The 22,153-nt window shown below is 35.9% G+C and overlaps 1 protein-coding gene across 1 annotated transcript in view; it reads left to right on the top strand.

The window, feature by feature from the left end:
- Nucleotides 1-22,153, top strand: part of LOC150107669 (uncharacterized) — a 226,910-nt gene that overhangs the window by 190,028 nt on the left and 14,729 nt on the right. Inside the window, exon 11 of the mRNA XM_090392164.1 lies at nucleotides 1,046-1,215. Within this exon, the coding sequence (XP_090248290.1) occupies nucleotides 1,046-1,215 (170 nt within the window). The remainder of the gene's footprint in view (nucleotides 1-1,045; nucleotides 1,216-22,153) is intronic.

Below are 22,153 nucleotides of genomic sequence, written 5' to 3'. Positions count from 1 at the left end.
AATAGACAATGGTCAATTCCGTAGCAATGCCACAAAGTAAGAGCACTGCATTGTCCGGAATGTTCAGATACCTATCAGAGTTCAATGTTTGTGGCACCACAAACAGAGGTATGAGCCTAACCAGGAAAAACATGACCATACATCACACTGCCACCTCCAATGTTCACTGGACATTTGCGTGGTGGATGGTGTAGCATGATTCGTTGCTCTATGACACAGCTCTCCAAGCTTTCACATCCCACTGCACACACTCTTTGCACACTAAAGATGATGCTGCATGTTGGTTCAGGTAATGTTAGGCTTGCATATTGTGATTCTACCATGGAAACCCATGTTGTGAGCCTCAATTCTGAATGATTTTGTGCAGATTGTGGTCCATTCAATGTCCGCAACTCTGCATTCAACATGTTGGCCGACGAATGGCAGTTTTTACATATCCTTCGTAGCATCCAGCAGTCATGTTCCAATGACTGTTGGATGCTACGAAGTGATACCATACCATCTCAGTATGGTATCACTAATTGTTGACCTCGGATGCCCCAATTTGTTGAACAGATAGGCTTATAACATCCTATCACAATGCCTCCTTCAAACTCCATCAGTTCCCTACTCAGCCATTTTCTCCAGACACAATTGCAATGACTTGGGTACATCATATTCCTCCAATTTATACTGGTTACAAACACAACTTGTTACATGATACAGTGCACCTTGCATGGGTAACTTGGAAAGAAGTCAACAGACTTCTTTCCAAGCAGTGTATAATACACTTTAGGCCATATAGTTTCAAATTGTCAGAGAATTTTCAGGCATTCTGGATGCTTAGAAATGGACTTAAAGAGGTGAAGATTAAATATTGTCCAGACTTGGTCCTAAATGGTATATAGAGACTTCAACAATTTTGTTTTTCTAACCAAACTCCAAAATTGCATAATATTGTATTTCAATATTTCATTTTGTTTCTAAGCAAAGAATTCTACTAATTGTTGAAGAAGGTTAGGGATGCAAAATATCTAAGAGAAAATCATATTGTTGCTGCTTATAGGTATATGGAAGATGAAAAGGCAATGGCATCAGGACAGGTAAAAAATATTGCTATGGCAATTGATCCTACTTACAGCCGGAGAAAAACTTTAAATAGCCAAACTAGTCCCCAGTTATCACAATCAAGTAGTCCTGGCCTTTCTCCAGAAAGAATAGTCAGTCATTCTCCAGGTATGCTTCACTTCTGTCCTGCTGTTTATTTCAAATTTTTTTTAGGGTTGTTGTTGTTGATAACTGCAGTGTTTACTATTATGTGAACTTCTAAGAATCAAAGGAATTATTTATAATGAAAAGTTTGCTTTATCAGATTTCGTTTAAATTGCATTGATGCTTTGTCAAGACCTTTTTTTTTGTACCTTTGATTTGGTGAATGCATTTACTGTAATAGGATTTGCAAAATTAGTTTTTAATATAAATTACATGATAACCACAGTAATTAACTTTAATGAAATGAAAGATATTGCATACTGAAAATAACAGTACATCATCAGTGTGTAGAAACAATATGGAAGATGAAAAGGCAATGGCATCAGGACAGGTAAAAAATACTGCTATCAGAAAAACTTTAAATAGCCAAACTAGTGCCCAGTTATCATAATCAAGTAGTCCTGGCCTTTCTCCAGAAAGAATAGTCAGTCATTCTCCAGGTATGCTTCACTTCTATCCTGCTGTTTATTTGAAATCATTTTTAGGTTTGTTGTTGATAAAGGCAGTGTTTACTATTGTGTGAACTTCTAAGAACCAAAGGAATTATTTATAATGAAAAGTTTGCCGTATCAAATTTCATTTAGAATTGCATTAATGCTTTGCCAAGACTCTTTTTGGTAGTTTGATTTGGTACACGGATGTACTGTTATTTTCAGTACGAAATATCTGTACTTTCATTTCATTAAAGTTAATTACTGTGGTTATCGTGTAATTTATTATTTATAGTCATGCCACAGGTACCTTAAAAGATTAGTTGTATCAATGAAGCATATGGAAATTAATGTGTGGTTAAAATTGTCATGTAATTATCAATATTTCAGTCCTTGTCTGAGACTTTTGCAAGATATAAAGTGCCAAATTGAAACTCCTAAAACAGGTAATGAATCTCCTGAGTGATTTGTGAGGCAAAGCCATAACATGATCAATATATTTTGAAATTACTATTTTTAAAATTGCAGGTTTTTATAATTTATTTGTTTAATAAAGCTACTGTGTAATTCTATTATGATTGAATATTTTTATTCATTTTCTACTATTTTTTGGTTTCAAAAACCAGGTGCTTTATGCTGCATAATTTAGTTACACAAGACAAACTATTCATTAATTGTCAAGTCAGCATATTTTTTTCATACTAAATTTATATGTATAAATTAAGAATATTAACACTTATTTTTATTACATGCTCATTTTCACCAATTTTGCTTTCTTAAATAAAATTTGAAAGGACAACCTTTGTCATTGTTGTACTAGTTTTGATTCATTGGAGAGGTTATCTTACTTCTTCAGTGCTATGTAAATCATAAACTTTGGTGGCTGCTTGCTTTTACATGAATGTTGTAATGAAGCAACATAATGAATATATTATGTTGTTCAGTATATTTTCATGTATACATCATCCTGAAATAAAAATTCACTAATTAACTCACTGTTCATTAGTATAAACAAGCACATTCTGCTTCCCCACCCCCAACTTATTCTGCACCCAAAGAGAGTAAACATAAATGAGCTTTTAGCTCCTTTATAAATTTATCTAACCATATATTTTCTCTAGTAGAGTTAAACAAAGGTTTAAATTTTACTATTCCCACAGAAACTTTCTACAGAAAAGAATGCTTCATTAAAGCCCAAACTAAACTAGAAGATGATCCAAACAAAGACATTTTTTCCAAAAGACAATATCACAAATAGTCAAATAATTCCTATCCTATACAAAATCTCTCACCGAGACTTGCACATGCTATATTATTATTATTATTTTTTTTTTTACATAACTGATATTATTATCAGTAAAGCTGGAAAGGAGATATTACATAATAATAAACAAAACAGATTACCATAATAAAATCTTAGACATTGTCAATGATTCTAACACATAAAATAATCATCGAAGACCCCACTCCACATATAAATCAAATTGAAAAATGTTTAAATCAACATGTACGAGCATATCACAAGAGCTCCCTTTTCCAAATTTATTGCACTTCTACTAAAACCATTGTTAAAATATTCAAAATTTATTATAAAAAATACTAATCAACTCTTCCAACATAACAAGCACATCATCTAGTAATATTCTTTCTGCTTTATATACAAACATTGATGTCCCAGAACCTTAGACATCATCCACACACTCTTATAAATGACCAGACTTTATTGGAACACACAAAATTACCTCTTACAGATATCCTCTCTCTAATAAAACTAATAATCTTAGTAAATTACTTTAAATACAATAACCAGTTTTATGAACAAATTTTCAGTCTTCCCATGGGCCCAGAACATTGGTGGTATATTCTCTGAACTTTTTTTCCTGCCCTTACGGAAAAACAATTCTTATTCCCCTCTCTACCCACTGGCATCTCTTATTATGGTAGATTATTATTATTATTATTGTTCCGGGCAACTCCAAGGAGTCGACAGACTCATCGAGGGAGGCCCTAACATCATGTCCAGAACAACTATTCGACATTCACACAGTATCTGTCATACCTTGCCTTGAACTCATTCACGGTCATAGCACCCACAACAGGCTCTGGAAGCTTATTCCACTCATTCACTACTCTCCAAGTACCTACATCTAACACCCTTGTCAACCACGCCCTTGCCCAGCTTCCATTCATGGCCCCTAGTCCTCCCACCACCAGTCATATTTTCAAAAATATCTTCTGGATCAATCTTATAGAAACCCTTCAGTAATTTGAATGTCTCAATCATATCACCCCTCCTTCGCCTATCTACCAATTTCTGCAACCCACAAAACTTCAACCTATTCTCATAAGGTTCATTCCACAGACCTGCTATCATCTTGGTCACTCGTCTCTGGATCCTCTCCACCTCCTCCCCATCACGAAGAAACCCTGGTGCCCATAACTGGGCACAGTAGTCCAGATGGGGTCTTATCAAGGCTCGATACAGAGGAACAACAACTTGTTTGTATCTGCATGTTAAAGTATTTTTCGGAAGCCAAGTGATTTGGTGAGTTGTTTTAGTCACTTTTGCAATGTGCCCCCTAAACTTCAATTCCCTATCCACCAACACTCCCAAATCCCTGGCCTCATCAATCTCCTGGAGTACGGTTCCACCAATGCGATATACTGCTGCTATTCTTTTCACCCCAAAGTGCATAACCTTATGCTTTGGCACATTAAATTGACATCCATTTTTCCTAGCCCAGTCCTCCAAACTATGCAAATCATCCTGTAAAATTTTGACATCCTGTTCACTCATAATTGCTCTACCCAACTTTGCATCATCAGCAAACAAGTGAACACTTCCTCTCAAATCCTTTCCTATATCATTGATGAACAAATTGAAAAGCAGTGGTCCAAGAACAGAGCCCTGTGGCACTCCACTAGTCACAAGCCGTCTTTTAGACTCCACTCCTGAATAAACCACTCTCTGGTATCTCTCCTTCAACCACCCTCCTATCCATCTCACCAACCCCTCACCAATCTATCCCCCATCTGCTCCAGTTTACTGATTAGGGTTCTATGTGGTATCCTATCAAAAGCCTTGGCAAGGTCCAGTAGCATTACTGTAAACCCATTACCCCTATCCAGTTCAGCTGTCACTGTTCAGAAATGACAGGGAGAATAAAATGGGGGGAGGAGCATTGTTGATAATAGCTGATGAGCTGCAGCCAAGGAGAATAGAAGTTCACCCTTATTGCATCAGAAATATCTATCATTTAACACAAGTTATTAATGCCTAAAAATTTGTTAAAAATAGTTAAAATTCTGAGGCCAACCATCTTCAACTACAGCTTTTAACCAAAAAATTACCCATCTCCAGCTCTCAACAGTATCCCAAACAACTCATAGACTACATCATTCACTCAGCCCAAAATCACCTCCTTTTTTCTCATAGCCACATATCAAAACTGCATATAGTTTTAAAGTTCCTATATATCCAAAACATTTATAAAGCCATAAAACGAATCTTCAAATATTCAATTTACAGAATTATCTTTACCACTACTGACAGCACACTACAAAATTTACTGAAACAGAACTACTATAACTCAGACTGACATGCTATTATGTCATAATGTCATCCATAAGTTTAACTGCGAGTCTGGTTGCAATACCTGCTATGTTCATTCTACCATTCTTTTTATTAAATCTCACTTAATTGAGCATTATTGAGATTGTAATATTCCCATACCAGATTTCTTACTTTCTATCACAAAGAAAAAACATACCAAGATATTCCTGCATGCAATACAATCTAAACATACCCCTGAAATCGAAAAGGTCATCATTGATTTCCAAGAAATTTAATTCAAATTATGTTGTTTTGAATCATTAGCAATAAGAACCATCCAATGTGCCATAAACACGAAATGACCCTGCTGTGTTTCCCAACGAATACAATTTAAAGTCATTCAAATCAAATGTAAACAAATTCCTCATTTCCCAACCCACCACCCATTCACGGTACTAATGTACTATAGGTTGACCAATCAACCTCCTGTGCTGTTCCCCTTCATGGTAAAAAAAACAAAATAAATTACTTCCCCTACTTTCAAACGAGCCCAACTCCCATATACTCTCAAACCAACCAAACTCCTGATACACGTTTGCCAAAAACGTGTTTTTATGCATAGCCAAAAACTCCCTGACTCACAGGGAGTTTTTGGCTATGCACATCTGATGATGCTTTAATGAAACGATCAGCACTCATCATGTATCTTGCAGGCTTACCATATATATATATATATATATATATATATATATAAAACAGGTTTTTGTTCCTGTTTCTTTATTCTCAGTTCTTTCAAAATCCAAAATTTACATAATTCATCGTTTTGGTCATTTTTATTGAGTTTTTACATTTTTCATTTATCTGAATGTTATTTCTACACTCAGGTGTCAGTATCTTATGCTCATCACTTTTAATTGTATACTGCCTCAGCTCTGATCAAGTCTTTGGCAAGTTTTTACTGGCTTTACCTACAAAAGTTTTTACACAGGTATATGCATTAATAAGTTTTGATTTAAACCTCACTTGATTATGACTTTTTTAGCCTAGTTGTCACAAAGGGAGTGCTCCATAGCTTAAAAAAAAAAAATCTTAGATTTTTCTTTTCCAACTTCACTAATTAACTTTATAGTTGCAAGAGTGATGAATTTAACTGAAATGAATTCATTAATGATTTTATAACTTTAAAAGATGTAGTACTGAAAATGTAAGAAGTGGTTATAGCCCCTCCCCCCCCCCTTTAAAATTTAAACAATTCATGTAGTCAGCTTGCATGAATTACTTAGCAAATAGACCAGCTTTCAAGAAGTTTTGGCCATGAGTAAACACATGAACTATATCATCATCCATCTGTTACATGTGGCATAACCATTAGGTAGTATTATACTGTAGCTTAGTTATATTTTCAAATATATTTAACTATAGATTATTTTTGCTATTAAGTTTTTACTTATAATTTTACTTTTTTTTTAGTTTAGTTAATGTCTTACCCCAATCTTAACACAGCCCCACTTAAAACTTTTATGATGATCCTCAGAGGGTGTACAGAATACTTTAAATATATATTTAAATAATTTTTCATCTGGCTAGCATCATTCATGGAAGTAGCAGTGTCACATGTGGCACACACCTGTCTTTTTATTTTAGTAATTATTATTGGTAGTGTTTTACTTATTTTAGACTGTATAGTTGAGTGTGTTTGTTTGTAAATTTCATTACGCAGTGTCATTTAAAAAGCGTTTTGCATGACACTGGTGCATATAAGAAAAATGACATCCAGAGCTTTCTTATTCACTGAGTTTAACATAAGAGATTTTGTGTCTATTCAATGTACTCATTACCAAGAGTGAATGGCTTATAGTATGAAAGAGTGTGTTGCAAGTGTTTCATGAAAGTGCAAGAAATATGAATCATGCCAAAAAAAAAGCAGAAGAATGAAGTAACAAATATTAATGATGTAGGGCAAGATAGTGAGTGTAGAGAATGCAGTGGAAGGAGGGAGTGATTGTAGATGGAATATGAATGAAAGTGGGAACAAGTAGCTGTGGATAATGAGGTGACAGTGATGAGAGACACAGCATGCTTATTCAGTCCTTCACAGGACAAACTGAGCATGAGAAATGATTGGCATATGGCATAGCAGGAAGGAGAATTGAAAGAAAAAGTGAAAGCAAGAAGCTGGAAAAAAAGAAGCTATTTTATGGAGATTCAGTGATAAGAGGTGTACTTATGTGTGCACTAATGTAATATTTCTCATATTAATGTTGCGCTTTTTTAATGAGTGTGTCAAAAAGCATGTTTCAGGTGTGAAGATCAAGGATGAAGCTGTGTGCAGAGGAGAGAAGTAAAAGAGTTGATTACATTGGCAGTCATAAATGATTAAAAAATCGAGAAACATGCTATGAAAGAAGATACAAAAGTGTTGTCCATAGGAGCAAAAAAGAAGAGCGAGAATGTAAAGATTGTAAGTCTCTTTAAGTATGTTAAATCATGCTTCTTATGTGTGAAGATCAAGGATGTTAGTGAAGGTCTTTGCAGTGTGCAGAGGGGAGAAGTGAAAGAGTTGATTATTTTGGCAGGCAGAAATTATTTAAAATTTGAGAAACATGCAATGATAGAAGATATGAAAGTGTTGCTCAGAGGTTGTTGTGAAAAAGATTGAGAATGTAAAGATTGCAAGTCTTTTGCCTTGGTATGATAGGACTGAATAGAGAAGAAGAAGGACCATGATTACTAATGAGTCAGTGAGAAGTTGTTCAAGAGGAATAGTGTGCAGTTTATAGGCATATTTGAGTGGATATGACTGGACTGCATTTGAATGATTTTGGAATTAGATAAACATCTAACTCCAAAACTATTTGTTTTAGAGAGAGAGGTTCAGCAGGAGATTAGAAGTGCAAAATTGGTTGCAGTGGCTGAACCCACATTTGACTGCATCTCTTTCCCCCCACCTCAGAACTGCTATTTTTACCAATTTTGCACTTCTGATCTCCTGCTGAACAACTCTCTCTCTTTTTCTTAAACAAATAGTTTTGGAGTTAGATGTTTATCTAATTCCAAAATCATTCAAATGCAGTCCAGTCATATCCACTCATCCACAGAAATGATTATGCAATGTCAAATACAGTTTCACAGGTTTCAGATCTTGAATAGGTTGGTAATGACATTATACTGGTAACTGTGGATCTAAGGGAATGTTGAAATATGTGTACATAAATGCAAGTATTAGAAATAAAGGAAAGGAGTTTTCGGCATTAGTCATCTCAGCTTAACCAAAAATTATCGGTATCAGTGAACCGATACTGATAATTTTTTTTACTGATGATACCAATAATATTGCTGATGTCTGAAGAACTTTGACCAACAAAATAGAAATTAAGGACAATTTTAAGTCTGAGGGCAATAGTTAATTTGAGGTTGTCTGGTGTGAGATAAAGAGGAATGGGACAAATCTATCGATGTTTGCTGCTATAAACTAGGGAGTCTATTGAAAAATGTGGATGCCATGCATCAGTAGATTAGCACAAATGAGTGCAGGCCAAGCAGTTATTATGGGAAACTTTAACTATGGGATCATAGATTAGAGGGAGGAAAGGGGACATGGCAAGATAGAAATGGAATTTATACAGTTACTAAGGGATTATTACCTGAAACATCCTGATATGACAGTCTGGTGCAAAAATTGTGGTAGATGAACTGGAGGTGCTCAGCATGGAGGATAACCAGGGGTTTGAGAGTGCTGGATCTAGTAATAGCATCAGAATATGTAACTGTAGTAAATATTCTGCCTCTGATCATGGAAAAGTGACCATGCAGTTTTGTTCTGGGAAAGTTGCTAAACAAATGGAATTCTCTGTCAAGAAAGGATTTATGTTGAACTGGTAAGTATGACAGACTGAGGATGCAGCTTGGAGCAGTGCCACAATTTAAAAAGTTACAAGGAAAGAATGTCAGTACTGCATGGGAAGTAAATGGGATTGTTAGGAGGATAAATCGAGTGGAGGTTAAATAGATGAGTAGTGATATAAAACAGGAACTGCAAAAAAAGAAACCATTGTGGAAGGAATATAAAGAAAAAGGTTGATGGCATACTTGTGAGCAGTACAAAGTACAGGCAAGAAGAATGACTAGTATGGTAAGGAAGACTAAATCAGATTATAATTTAGCTAAGATTAATCAGTACCGATGGTAGGAAAGTGACAGAAGAGGTGAAATAGCTACCAATTGATCCCTTTGCAAGGGTATATCATCCATTGCTGATAGTCTGGTGGAGGTGGATGAACTGGAGGTGCTCAGCATATTAACAAATATCAATGTGACTACAGTAGTGGGACTGGATAGTTTGTTAGCCTGTATGTTACAAGAATATGCAAGAGAATACTTTCCTTCATGATTACATGATGATCAAAATTCATTATCTGTACAAATTCAACACCTCTAAGGTCCCCCCCCCCCATTGGCTCACCCTGGAGTATATTGCATCCATTGCACCTGTAACTTACCTTATATTAGTGAAACTGGGTGTACAATTCCTATCTGTAAAAGAGAACACAACACATTAAATTTAACAATTTTGGTGAAGCAGGCCTCTCAGATCATGCCTTTAACTCCTTACACCTGTTCTTTACATCATAAAAACCCAGATATAAACGTAAATTTAAAGAAGTCTGTGAAATCTTGATCAACCATCCTAATCTAAACAATAATAGTGGCATAAAAATGTGTATATATGAGTAATTATGTGAGCATGTTGCTCTCTAGCTTAATTTATTTTTTGTAACCAACCAGATAATAATAATAATAACAGGACTCTAGCGTTGATTTAGTATTTTTTTTTTCCCAGAGGTCAGGCCAGTAGTTTTAATGGTTGACCAAATTAATATAACTTTAGCATACCATGTAGATTATGTAGCTTGTTTCTTTGTGTGCGTGCGTGCGTGTGTGTGTGTGTGTGTGTGTGTGTGTGTGTGTGTGTGTGTGTGTGTGTGTGTGTGCGCGTGCTCCATATGATGACCTTAATGCGAAGGTCAAAATGTTGAGTGATTATTTTGGTTTATATTCAACTGAAATTTTTACTTTAACATGGTAGTTGCTTCCATAGTTTGTATAATGAATATACAAGAGAATTGGTAATGACTCTTATGAAGTTGTTTAATCTGACAAGGTTTCAAGGAAGTGGAAAGAGAGTATGATAGTTACATAAAGTTAGTTAAAGTTACATAAAGTTGGCTTTAAGACAGGCGTAGCAAATTACAGATGAATTAGTATCTCAGGTGGTGGTTAAAGTTTTTGGAAAAGTTAAATGTAAAATCCAAGAATGGGTAGATAGGGATACAATACTCATGGTGGGCAGCACAGCTTCATAAAGGATAGGCCCTACCTTAGTAATTTATAATAGAATGTCAGCAGAATTAATAATGGAAATAGCTACACAATGATGCTGCTAGACTTTGCAGCACCTTTGACAGAATGCCACATGGAAAACTAAGTTGGTGCAAGTGGGAATGATATGAATCTGATGGCATGTGAGGTGGGGGGGAGTAGCCATGAGGCAGAGATCAATGGAATGGAATCTATGAGAATGAGGGTGACTAGTGGAATGCCTCAAGGCTATGTAGTAGGGCCATTACCCTTTAATTAGTATATTAATGATATGGGGGTGGGGGATATTAAGTTGTTTGCTGATGATCCAAAAGTGGGAAGGAAAATAGTTGATAAAGATGATGTAAATATCCTGCAGGATGACTTAATAAATTTGTGGGTGAAGGATAATCGTTGCCAATTTAATGTTGCAAAAGGTAACATTTTTGCACTTCAGGATGAAAAAATAGCATACTGTGTATCACATTGATGGTACTGGATTGCTGGAAATTGGGAGACTACGGACTTGAGGGTAATGTTGGCAAAATAGCTCTAAGCCTATAGAATCATATGTGTACCGCAGTAAAAATTAGATTTATTATACAGGTATTTTGTTTTGCATATCATAAGACATCAATCAGTGCAAACAGTGAACAACAGTAAGGAATTTGAATAAAGAAACAGTAGTGCACATGCATTAAATTGGAATCCCTGTATGTATACAGTTGTATGTTTGTAGGTTATGACTATTGGGCCAAAAATAAAATTAAAAGAGATGGGAGGGGACAAGAATTTCCCACACTTTAGTTTAAAAATTGGAAGGCAGTCGTTATGATTGAGGTTAGATTAATGAAGTAGGGCTTCAGCACTCTTTGTATAACCTTTCATGTTTATATTATATATGGATATATGTGTTTTCCCACTGGATCCTGTGGCTAGTGTTTCCAATTCCATGTTGTGCCAGGACAGATCTCTCTCTCTCTCAATTCCTGGAGTATATAGAGCTTTCTGTTCTATATACTCCAGGTTAGCCTACTATGGACAGACAAGAAGATCAGCCAACATCTGCATTGAAGAACACAGAAAATACATCTCTAAGTCATGACTGTAATGAATTGGGCCTTGCAGACCATGGATAGGGCTCATAGAATCAATTGGAAAAAGACCACCATGCTCCACTGCAGTAAATTTAGAAGAGAAAGACTTTTTGGAATCTGCAGCTGCTCTCAGAAATCAGCATAATTTGAATAAATATGGTTGCATTAAACTTCCCAAAATATGGTAAACACTAATACTTCAAGATCCCAGTTTACATTCTAGGCTGCCAACAAGTACCCACAGAGGACACCCCACCTAGTTAGAACTTGAGTCTTTTCCATGTGTTTCACTTAGTTTTGTGTTGCCTTTGTGTGTGTGTGTGTATGTGTGTGTTACGTCTCGTATTGTACTCTCTGGCAATGTCTCAGTGACTGAGATGAAATATTGGAATAAATAAATATTCTTTTTAATCCTTCCTCAGTTGTTTCACCTCATTAAGTCTCTAACGTGAGTTTCTCCCAGCACATAAGCTTTAATACACATGTTCAGAGGATATTGTTGCAGAAGTGATCAGTGTAGATCATAGATTACTGGTTAATGAAGAACGAACACACACACACACACAGTGGAGATAAGAAAGTTTTCATTCCTCCATAAGGTCTTGATAATGCCACATCTGGATTATTGTATTCAGATCGTCACCATTTCTTGGAAACCCCAATGATAAGTTGGGTTTTTGTTGGGTTAGTGCAAAGAAAGACTAATGGAGACAGAACAAGAGGTCATCCCTGGAAATTGACTAAGAGTGTGGTTAGCAAGGGGATTTTTTTTAGAGAGGGAGAGATTGTGAGTGGAAGTCAGTGTTGAATGCTCTGTCAGTCAGTGAGTTCAAGTGTAATAGATATTGTGTGGATAGGTTGGGTCTTCCATGATGAGTCATCTGACTGTGTAATAATAATTATAATTCCTAAAAAAAATTATCAAAAAGGTTTTATTTGGTAAAATAATCACTTTTTATAACCAGTAACCTTTTCCCAGCAAAATACAAATTTATAAATACATACTATTCCTGTGGAACTCCTGATATTTTGAACTGATTAGAATCATTCATCTCTGTTTCTGCTGCCAAGTCTTAGGCAAAATTGTCAGTAGCATATATGTATACTAGAAGTGAGAAAAAATAATGATGGGATGTCTGGCAAATATGAAGGATGGGATAGATTTTCTCAGTCAAGGCTATAGAGCTTGTCTGGGATTGATATGCATTGTTTCTCTTTGTATTGTCCTAAAGGCACATCTTTGGTTAACCTGCATAATCCATTTCTGGACCAGTGCATTACACATATGCTGCAGCTTCCACTGCTGCACACTAGCAACTGTTTTATATCTCTTCACTGTTCATCAATAAACATATCAGACAACTTCTCATCCTCCTCTTTCATTCCGTCTACCTCTGTGCTATTGAAATCTTTCTGGATAGTAATTTTCCTAAGGTTCACAACCTCTAGTTGTTCAAAAACACACATAAGCAGTTTTTTTCTTAATCACTTGTCTACATATAACACCATGCTATTGGTTTTACAGCCTTCCATGTGGGATAAATTTAAAAGAATTTTTTTTTTACTGAATGGATATCCTTCCTGCAGATTTTTGGCTAAAGGGTAAAAATTCATAACAGATGATACCAACTTCATTTTATCAGAGATGAAAATTTGCTGAGGATGTTGGTTTTGATATATGCAACAGCAGTTTACTGGATCAGGAGTCAGCAAGTGGCAAAAATGCATGTTTGGGCCGCATGCAGCCCAAACATGCATTTTTGGTGGCCCATTAAAGTGGCCCACATGCCATTACCATACCTACATGGCATGTGGCCCGAATGTTGAATTATTTTAATACATTTTATGATATGAATAAATTAAAAAGAATTTTATACCTATACTTCGTGATATTGCCGTGCAACTTGGCGCGAGTCATCATGAGTGGGGATAACAAAGACAACTTCATCTGATGGCAACCAAGATTTTGAAGGCACGTTCCCTAGTCCGTCTTTTAATATAATTCAATAACATGGACTATTATTTTAAGAGGATATGTATTTGTTAAAAATAATTTCAAAAATGGATTCAAGAAAACATAAAATTGCAGATAAAGGAAGAAGATTTAATGATAAATGGAACAAGAAAAGAAGATGTTATTTCAAGATATTAGTTTATCTAACAGGATAAACTAATATACTTGTACAAGGTGAGTAGAAGAAATCAGAACCAATTTATTTGAGCAACTTAAATTTAAAACAATATTGAAAATTGGGATAAGCCCCTTTGTCTCATTTGTCATAAAAGTGTTGCTGTTATGAAAGAATATAATATCATATGTCATTACAAGAATGAACATGAAAGCCAATACAAGGATTTGAACTGTGAACTTGGAAAAAATCAAATTAATAAATTACAAGCTTCTTTGACTGCTCAGCATAATATATTTAAGAAGCAAAGTATTCATAATGAATCTGTTGTTCGTGCTAGTTATGTCGTAGCGAAAGAATGAAGTTGAACGAAAGAAAGAAAGCCCTATACAGAATTTATTAAACAATGTTTATTAGCTGTAATTGAATGAATACACCCAGAAAAGTAGACATTATTTCAAGATATTAGTTTATCTGCCAGGAGTTACAAAGTGAGTAGAAGAAATCAGAACTCATTTATTTGAGCATCTTAAATTTAAAGCAAAATCATTTGATTGTTGCGCTCTGGCAAAGATGAAAGTAACTGATGTAATATACATTGAGCAGTTAATGGTATTTATTCGGGCATCAATAGTGACTTTAAAGTTCATGAAGAATTGGCCACTTTGTGTAGTTTAAAAGGTACCGCAACCGACAATGGTTTGTTCATAAAAATAAAAGAAACTATTGATTCTTTAGAACTGGACTGAAAAAAAAAAAAAAAAAAAAAAAAAACGCTTGTGGCCCGATTATTAAAAATAAAAGTTGAATGCGGCCTGTGAGTCTGAAAAGGTTGCTGATCCCTGTACTGGATGTTCACAATTGCATCAGTGATTATGAACATCATTGTGAGAACAGACTGACAACCACCACTTGTGTGATTGTGATGCAAAAACATGACTTGCACAAATTTCAGACTGCAAGCAAATTGGCAGTCTCTGAAATTTGATGTCATTTATATGGGAACCTTTGTCTAAATTTTTACAAATGTCATATTCAGTACAGTTGCGTATAAATAGTTTGATCATTGACTGCATCCTTCTGAAAGTGGGCTCTGTCTTTGGTGCCTTTCAGCCCCTGCCTTCACTTGCTTATTCTTCAGTCACTGGCAGTATATTTGGCTTGAATTTTATCACCACGTGTCTTGAGGGAATGTTCCAAGGAATTAATAACAGCTTTAACTTTCCTTTTTATCACTAGTCAGATTTACCCATGTTCCAAAGGAGTATCTTTTGATAGATTGCTACATCACAAGCTGATAATTAAACTGGAACAGATGAGTTGAATACTAGATTAGTGCACTGGATTAGAGAATAGCTGTCTGGTAGGCATCAGCAAGTTGAATATGTGTGTGCGATGTCCCAGAAGAGGAAAGCCACTAGTGGTGTGCCCCTCTGTTTGGTTGCTGTTTAATTTGTATGTAAATGATATTGGGAAGGTCTTGAATGGTGATATACAGTTATTTACAGATGATGCAAAGTTGAGAGAACTATGAGGAGTATAACGGATGTTGTTAACCTTGCAAGTGGACTTGAATAGATTTTCTGAATGAGCGAATAAAAAGGAACAGTTCAACGTAACAAAGTGAAAGACTTTACAGTTTTGGAAGAAGAGATAGGGTGCATAGTATAAGATTTGTGGGGTGATATCTTAGAGGAGGTGGGGGAGATGAGGGATCTGGGGTGTTGGTTGGTGGATAAGACCTGAAATTTTGGAGACAATTTTGCTAAATTGTGAGGACAACACAGTGCATTATGGGAATGATAGTGAAAACACTCACATTTAGGAGTAAGTAAGTACATCACGATTCCACTATATAAAGCTTTGATCAGACTATTGTGCACAGATTTGGTAACCAGGTTTTAAAAAGAATCAAGAGATGTTGGAAATGGTTCAGAGGTGATTGACTAAAGTGGTTTCTGGTCTCTGGAATGCTGAGTAATCAAAAGGCATTAAAGTCTATCAGATAGAAGGATAGGACAAGTGTGTGTGTGTGTGTGTGTGTGTGTGTGTGTGTGTGTGTGTGTGTGTGTGTGTGGTGGTCATTGAGACATATACTTTGGTAAGGGGTTATTACCAGATTAATGTGGATCAGATTTTTCATAGATTGGGTTGGGACCAGGAAGGGATAACAAGAAGCCATGCCATTCCTGGAAGCTGTATAAAAATGGCTTTTTATACAGCACGTATAAAATGTAATAGGTTTATGCATCTTCTTTTCACTGGAAGCAACAGTACCCTTACTTTGAATGGTATCTACCATTATTAATAACAATAAAATAAAACAATAGTAATAAACAATTTATAATTCACCGTGCAACACTGAAACACAAACAGATGTAGCAATCAATGAATGTCGTAAAAAAAACAGTTATGAAAACACATTGATTGGTTCATGAAAACATCTTGTTGCTAAAACATCATGTGAGCAAAATGGTGTGTCAAATAAATGACAAATAAATAAATAAATAAACAACAATCATAACTGAAAAGAGTCGTATAAGTGGATCGTTATAAAGTGAAGTGGCATAGTTGGGCGCGGGGGGGGGGGATATTACTGTAATAATAACTTTAAGGAACGCTTCGTATGCTGCTGGGAAGTGCAAGTCTTGGGGCCAATGAATGCTTTTTGTGTTATCGTTAAATTAAAATATAATCACTGAAGCTTCTTGGTTACATCAATTTAAAAAGAAAAAAGTAGTAAATAACATTTTTGGCATAATGACTTTCTCACAAGCAAACAAAAGAAGTTAGCTGTTAGAAGATTTCTGAAGGAGAAATATTTATCAAAACAAACTATAAACAAAAACAGTAGTTTCACTTGAATATGAATATACAAGTCTGTTTTTTAATGGCAAGCCATTGTTTTCCTGAACTGTATATAACAAATGTACTTTCAATCAAATGGAGAATAATAATTCTCCTCCCATCTAAAATAAAATATTTCTTTTGTACTGTTCCCAAAATAATAATTATTAATTAATTAATTTTTTGGGGTGCTTAAGGGTCAAAGCTGTTTAACTGAGAGGAGACCTCCACATAGCCTTTAAAGAAATGCGGAGAACCGACCAGGGCTTCTGACCTAATGCCCAGTCCTCACCTTCTCGTGGTGCACCCTGTTGGGTATCTAACTGGATACTGAACGAACGAGGATGGGCTGGCAATTTGGGATTTAGCCAACCAAATTGTATTCTTATTGGCTTAAACCAAAATACAAAACGATGGTACAACACGACAAAATTTCATACCCGTTGGGCGTCGCCCGGTTAAACAAAGCCCCATTATTTTTCCCAGGGGTGCAGGGTGAACAGTGAAAAATCAGCTACTGGAACAAATCTGAAACACACCCCAAGCTCAACATCACCAGAGTTAACGATCGGTATACTATCAACATAGGAAGCCTGAATAGCAAAGAAATGGAGCTAGCTGAGGAGTTTAGATAAGTACCAGATGGACATAATAAGGTTGACTGAAACAAAAAAGACAAAAACTGGTGAGATCTTTTTGATCAATATATACAAAATAGAAAATGTTATATTCAGGCAATGACAACCAAGGAAAAGGAGTAGCAGCCATAGTATTCTACACTAAATATGAGGCTAATCTTCTTGAATGGCAGGCAGTGTCAAGTAGAGTGATTTGGGCAAATATCAGAATGGGGAACTGGACAACGAGACTTATTTGTGCCTATGGTCCCACAGGAGGTTCTACTAAGGTAGAAGTGGAGGAGTTTTTTTGAGTCTTTAGAGAAAGCATCTGACACAATGAAAAAGGAAAAGTTGGTCCTTGTTGGGGATCTAAATAGCCGAGTAGAAAATGACTGTCAGACATACAAAAATATATTGGGAAAATTTGGAGAAAAGACAAAGCTAATGAAAATGGCAAATACCTGTTGGATTTCTGCTCAGGACATGGACTGGTTATTACTAACACAATCTTCCAACATAAAAATGTCCACAAATTCATTTGGAGAGAAGAGACAAGGAATAATAGAAGTCTCATTGACTATGTTATTGTTGATAGTGATGTTTTCTCCCTGGTGCAGGACACCAGAGTGTACAGAGGATTTGAAATTGGAAGTGATCACTATTTAGTCTTGAGCAGAATAAAATTGAATTTCATATTGAACAGAATGACATGTAAGAAAGTTTTAAAGCAAATAAAAGTTGAGCAGCTCTCAGATGTGAACTATAGACTAAAATACACAAAGATTATTGAAAAAAAAAAAAATGAAAGAGTTTGAGAACAGGAAGCAAACCTTGGAGATTCAGTGGCAAGCCTTGAAAAAAATCCTGATTGATTCAGCCAGAGAGGCATGTGGTGAGGTTGTCTGCAAGGATAGAAAAATCAGAACTCCATGGTGGATACAGGAAGTTATGGAGGCGGTGAAGGAAAAGAAAGCTAAACACTTCGTAAAACTAGCTAAACAAAAGTCATGGGATGACTTTGGCAAGAACATAGAAAATAAATATCAAGAAGGTGGCAAAATATTCTGGAGGTTGTTGAAGAAGCTTATAAATGGAGGAAAGAGTGATGTAAAAGGAGTTAGAGATGATAAAGGTGACATGAAAACAGGTAAAAAAGATATCCTTGAAGTATGGAGTAATTACTTCGAAAAATTGCTAAAAGAAACAAGCAGTGATAGCACAGTGGTAAAAAACACTCAACAGGCATACAGTCAGGAATACATATCCATACTTGAAGTAGAAGAAGTCATCAAAGGCTTCAAATGTGGAAAGGCAACTGGAGTAGACGATATTCAACCAGAAATGCTGAAGTATGGAGGTATAAAAATGTTACACTGGCTGCACTGCCTAGTTCAAAAGGCCTGGACAGAGGGACGAATTCCTGATGATTGGAGCAGAGCTCTCATAGTACCCATATATAAAAAGGGAAATGAAACAATGTGAGAATTACAGAGGTATTTCACTACTCAGTGTTCCGGGCAAGATTTATGCCAGTATACTTGAGAAATGGTTGAGAAGAATTGTGGAAGAAAACCTTGGTGAAGAACAAGCTGGATTCAGGCCAAATAGAGGCTGTCAGGATCAGATCTTCACTTTACGACAAATAATGGAGAAATCATGGGAATGTATCACAGATCAGTATTTAAGTTTTGTCGATCTGGAAAAGGCATATGACAAGGTGCCAAAAGAGAAGCTATTCAATACTCTAGTTACATGGTGACAATGGGGCATTATATCAAGTAATACTTAGTCTGTATTTGAGTTTTAAGTCAGCAATTAGAATTGAAGAAAGTACAGGAAGATGGTTTAATGTTAAATCTGATGTGAGACAAGGATGTACATTGTCCCCTCTTTTATTCATTATCTATATGGTTCACATTATGAAGGAAAATGGTATTAAACATAATATCAAAATTGGAGATGTCAGTGTCAGCTCTTTGCTTTATGCGGACGATGTTATACTTCTAAATAAATCCGCTACAAATCTGCAAGATTCCCTGACTAAATTTAATAACTGTTGTAATAGTTATGGTATGAAGGTCAGCAATAAAGACAAAGACAATGAAAATAGGCAGAATCGTTGAAGATGTCAACTGCGTTGTGAATCGAGAACCTGTCTAACAAGTAAAACATTTCAGCTATTTAGGCACGATTTTTAGTGAAAATAGTAAATTAAATATTGGAATAGACAACAGAATCAACAAAGCTGGTATGGTAGGAAGTCAATTGAATAAATTTATATGGAATAAGAGAGAAATTAGTCAAAACACTAAATTAGCTATATACAAGACAGTGTTCAAACCAATTTTAACTTATGGATCTGAGAGCTAGGTCAGAAGTAAAACACTTGACCAAAGACTAGAGACTGCAGATATGAGAGTCCTGAGAAAGATTAGAGGTGTGAACAGATGGCATCAATGGCAATATCATATTAAAAATGAGATATCAGGAAAGAACTTGATATTGTCAGTATCCAGGAATGCGTTAGCAGAGCTAATCTCAGGTGGTATGGTCACTTGATCAGAATGGGTGAGGAAAGATTAGCAAAACAAGTGTTCTCTGCCAGGTTGGCAGGAAAACCAAGATATAGGTGGATTGATATGGTACAATGTGCCTTAGACGATAGAAATATAAGATCTCATAACGTTGGAATCTTGACAAGCAACAGACTGATTTGGAGGAAAATTGTAGATAGGAAGTTAGTAATGATGTAAATTTTTCATGTAGTACATCATATCCCGTACACCCCATTGAGGGTTGGCAGGAATTTGATGATGATGATGGATCTGAGAGCTAGGTCAGAAGTAAAACACTTGACCAAAGACTAGAGACTGTAGATATGAGAGTCCTGAGAGAGATTAGAGGCATGAACAGATGGCATCAATGGCAATATCATATTAAAAACGAGGATATTAGGAAATCAGCATCCAGGAATGCGTTAGCAGAGCTAATCTCAGGTGGTGTGGTAACTTAAACAGAATGGAAGAGGAAATATTAGCAAAACAAGTGTTCTCTGCCAGGTTGGCAGGGAAAAGACCCAGAGGAAGACCAAGATATAGGTGGATTGATACAGTAAAAAAAAAAGTGCCTTAGAAGACAGAAATATAAGACCTGATAATATTGGAGTCTTGACATTTTACAGACTGATTTGGAGGAAAATTGTAGATGGGAAGTTAGTTAGTTAGTTATGATGTAAATTTTTCATGTAGTACTATCATATCCTGTACACCCCTTGAGGGTATATATCAGGAATTTGATGATGATCTTAGGTTCATTGTCAATCGGTCATCCCTCACAAGCCATATCATTAAGTGGCTCAACACCTGATGTGATTTTTTTTTAAAACTGCCTTTAGAATGTGTTCACTCATTGTATCTTCTCTGCCAAGTTCATAGTTGTCAAGTATATGAATAACTGTAGTGGTCAGTCTGGTTAGCCAAGTGATTAGCATATCTGTTCTCCATCAAACAAGCTATTTGATTGAATTTCACTATGGGCATGGATGTTTGTGATTGTCTTTAGGAGGGAGATGGATTTCATCACCTGATAAGACCATGCCCTTCTTATTGGAGGCCTCAAGTGACTTGAAAAAGTTCCACTCTTTAGAGTGAGATTTCTAGATTATTATTATATACAGGTGGGTGTCTCAATATAGTCGGAAGACTGATTGCGGGAACCCTATATTGACTGTATACACTAGCCATTATTCACACAATACCTATCATACCTCTCCTTAAACTCATCACAGATGAAGCACTCACAACTATCTCTGGCAATGCATTCTACCTATTCATCATCAAGCAAAAAATCTAGTCCTAACACTCTAACACAATTTCTAGGAGTATCATCATCAGTATCAATTCTATAAAATCCCTTTAATAACATATATACTTCATCACATCTCCTCCATTTCTAGGAGTATCATCATCACTATCAATTCTATAAAATCCCTTCAATAACTTCTATCGTATCTCGTCTCTTACACCTATCGACTAGTTTTTGGAGCCTACAGACCTTCATCTGCAGGCTCCAAAAACCTCCTGTTCTCATAGGAAGCATTCCACAGACATGTCACAATCTTTGACACTCGCTTCTGAATTCTCTCCGCCACTTCTTCATCACCAAGGGATCTAAGTAGCTAGACCTGTGCACAGTAGTCTAAGTGTGGCCTTATTAATGCCTTATAAAGTAGAACCATAACTTCCTTATCCCTGCTTGGCAGTGTGTTCTTCAACAACCACATAATTTGATATGCTGTTTTGGCCATCTTTGCCCTGTGCTCTCTAAACTTCAGTTCTCTGTCCAGAATCACTTCCCAAGTTTCTTGCCTCCTCAACTTCTTGCAGTTCATTTCCATTAATATAGTATACATCATGTAATTTCATCCTCCCAAAGTGCATCACCTTACACTTAGCCACATTAAACTGGTAGCCATTTTCCTTTGCCTATACTGCTAGCATATTTAACTCATCCTGCACGATATCTACATCACCTTCATTGACTATTACTCTTTTCAATTTTGCATCATCAGAAAACAAGTGGATATTTCCTGTCAAATTACTGTATTTTCCAGTGTATAAGACGCACTTTTTTATCTTAAAAATGGGGTGCATCTTATATAATGAAGGTAAAGATTGTTTCCTCTTTTCAAAGTCATACTCACTCCCTTTTATGTTCCAAGATCTTTGTAGGCGGTTAATGGTGCAATCAAATTGATGCGTGACCTTCACGTGACTTCTACCACATCATTGGCTAAGAACAGGGTGTGCCTATTCAAGTTTCATAATATCTTATCTGAGTAATCAGTTACCAACGTTTATCAGTATTG

Source organism: Typopeltis vanoorti, chromosome 4 (assembly GCF_054136105.1).
Source record: "Typopeltis vanoorti isolate ZY-2024b chromosome 4, IOZ_Tvanoo_1.0, whole genome shotgun sequence".
Classification (NCBI taxonomy): domain Eukaryota; kingdom Metazoa; phylum Arthropoda; class Arachnida; order Uropygi; family Thelyphonidae; genus Typopeltis; species Typopeltis vanoorti.
The sequence above is the reverse complement of the archived record's forward strand: the minus strand, read 5'-3'. Positions and strand labels throughout refer to the sequence as shown.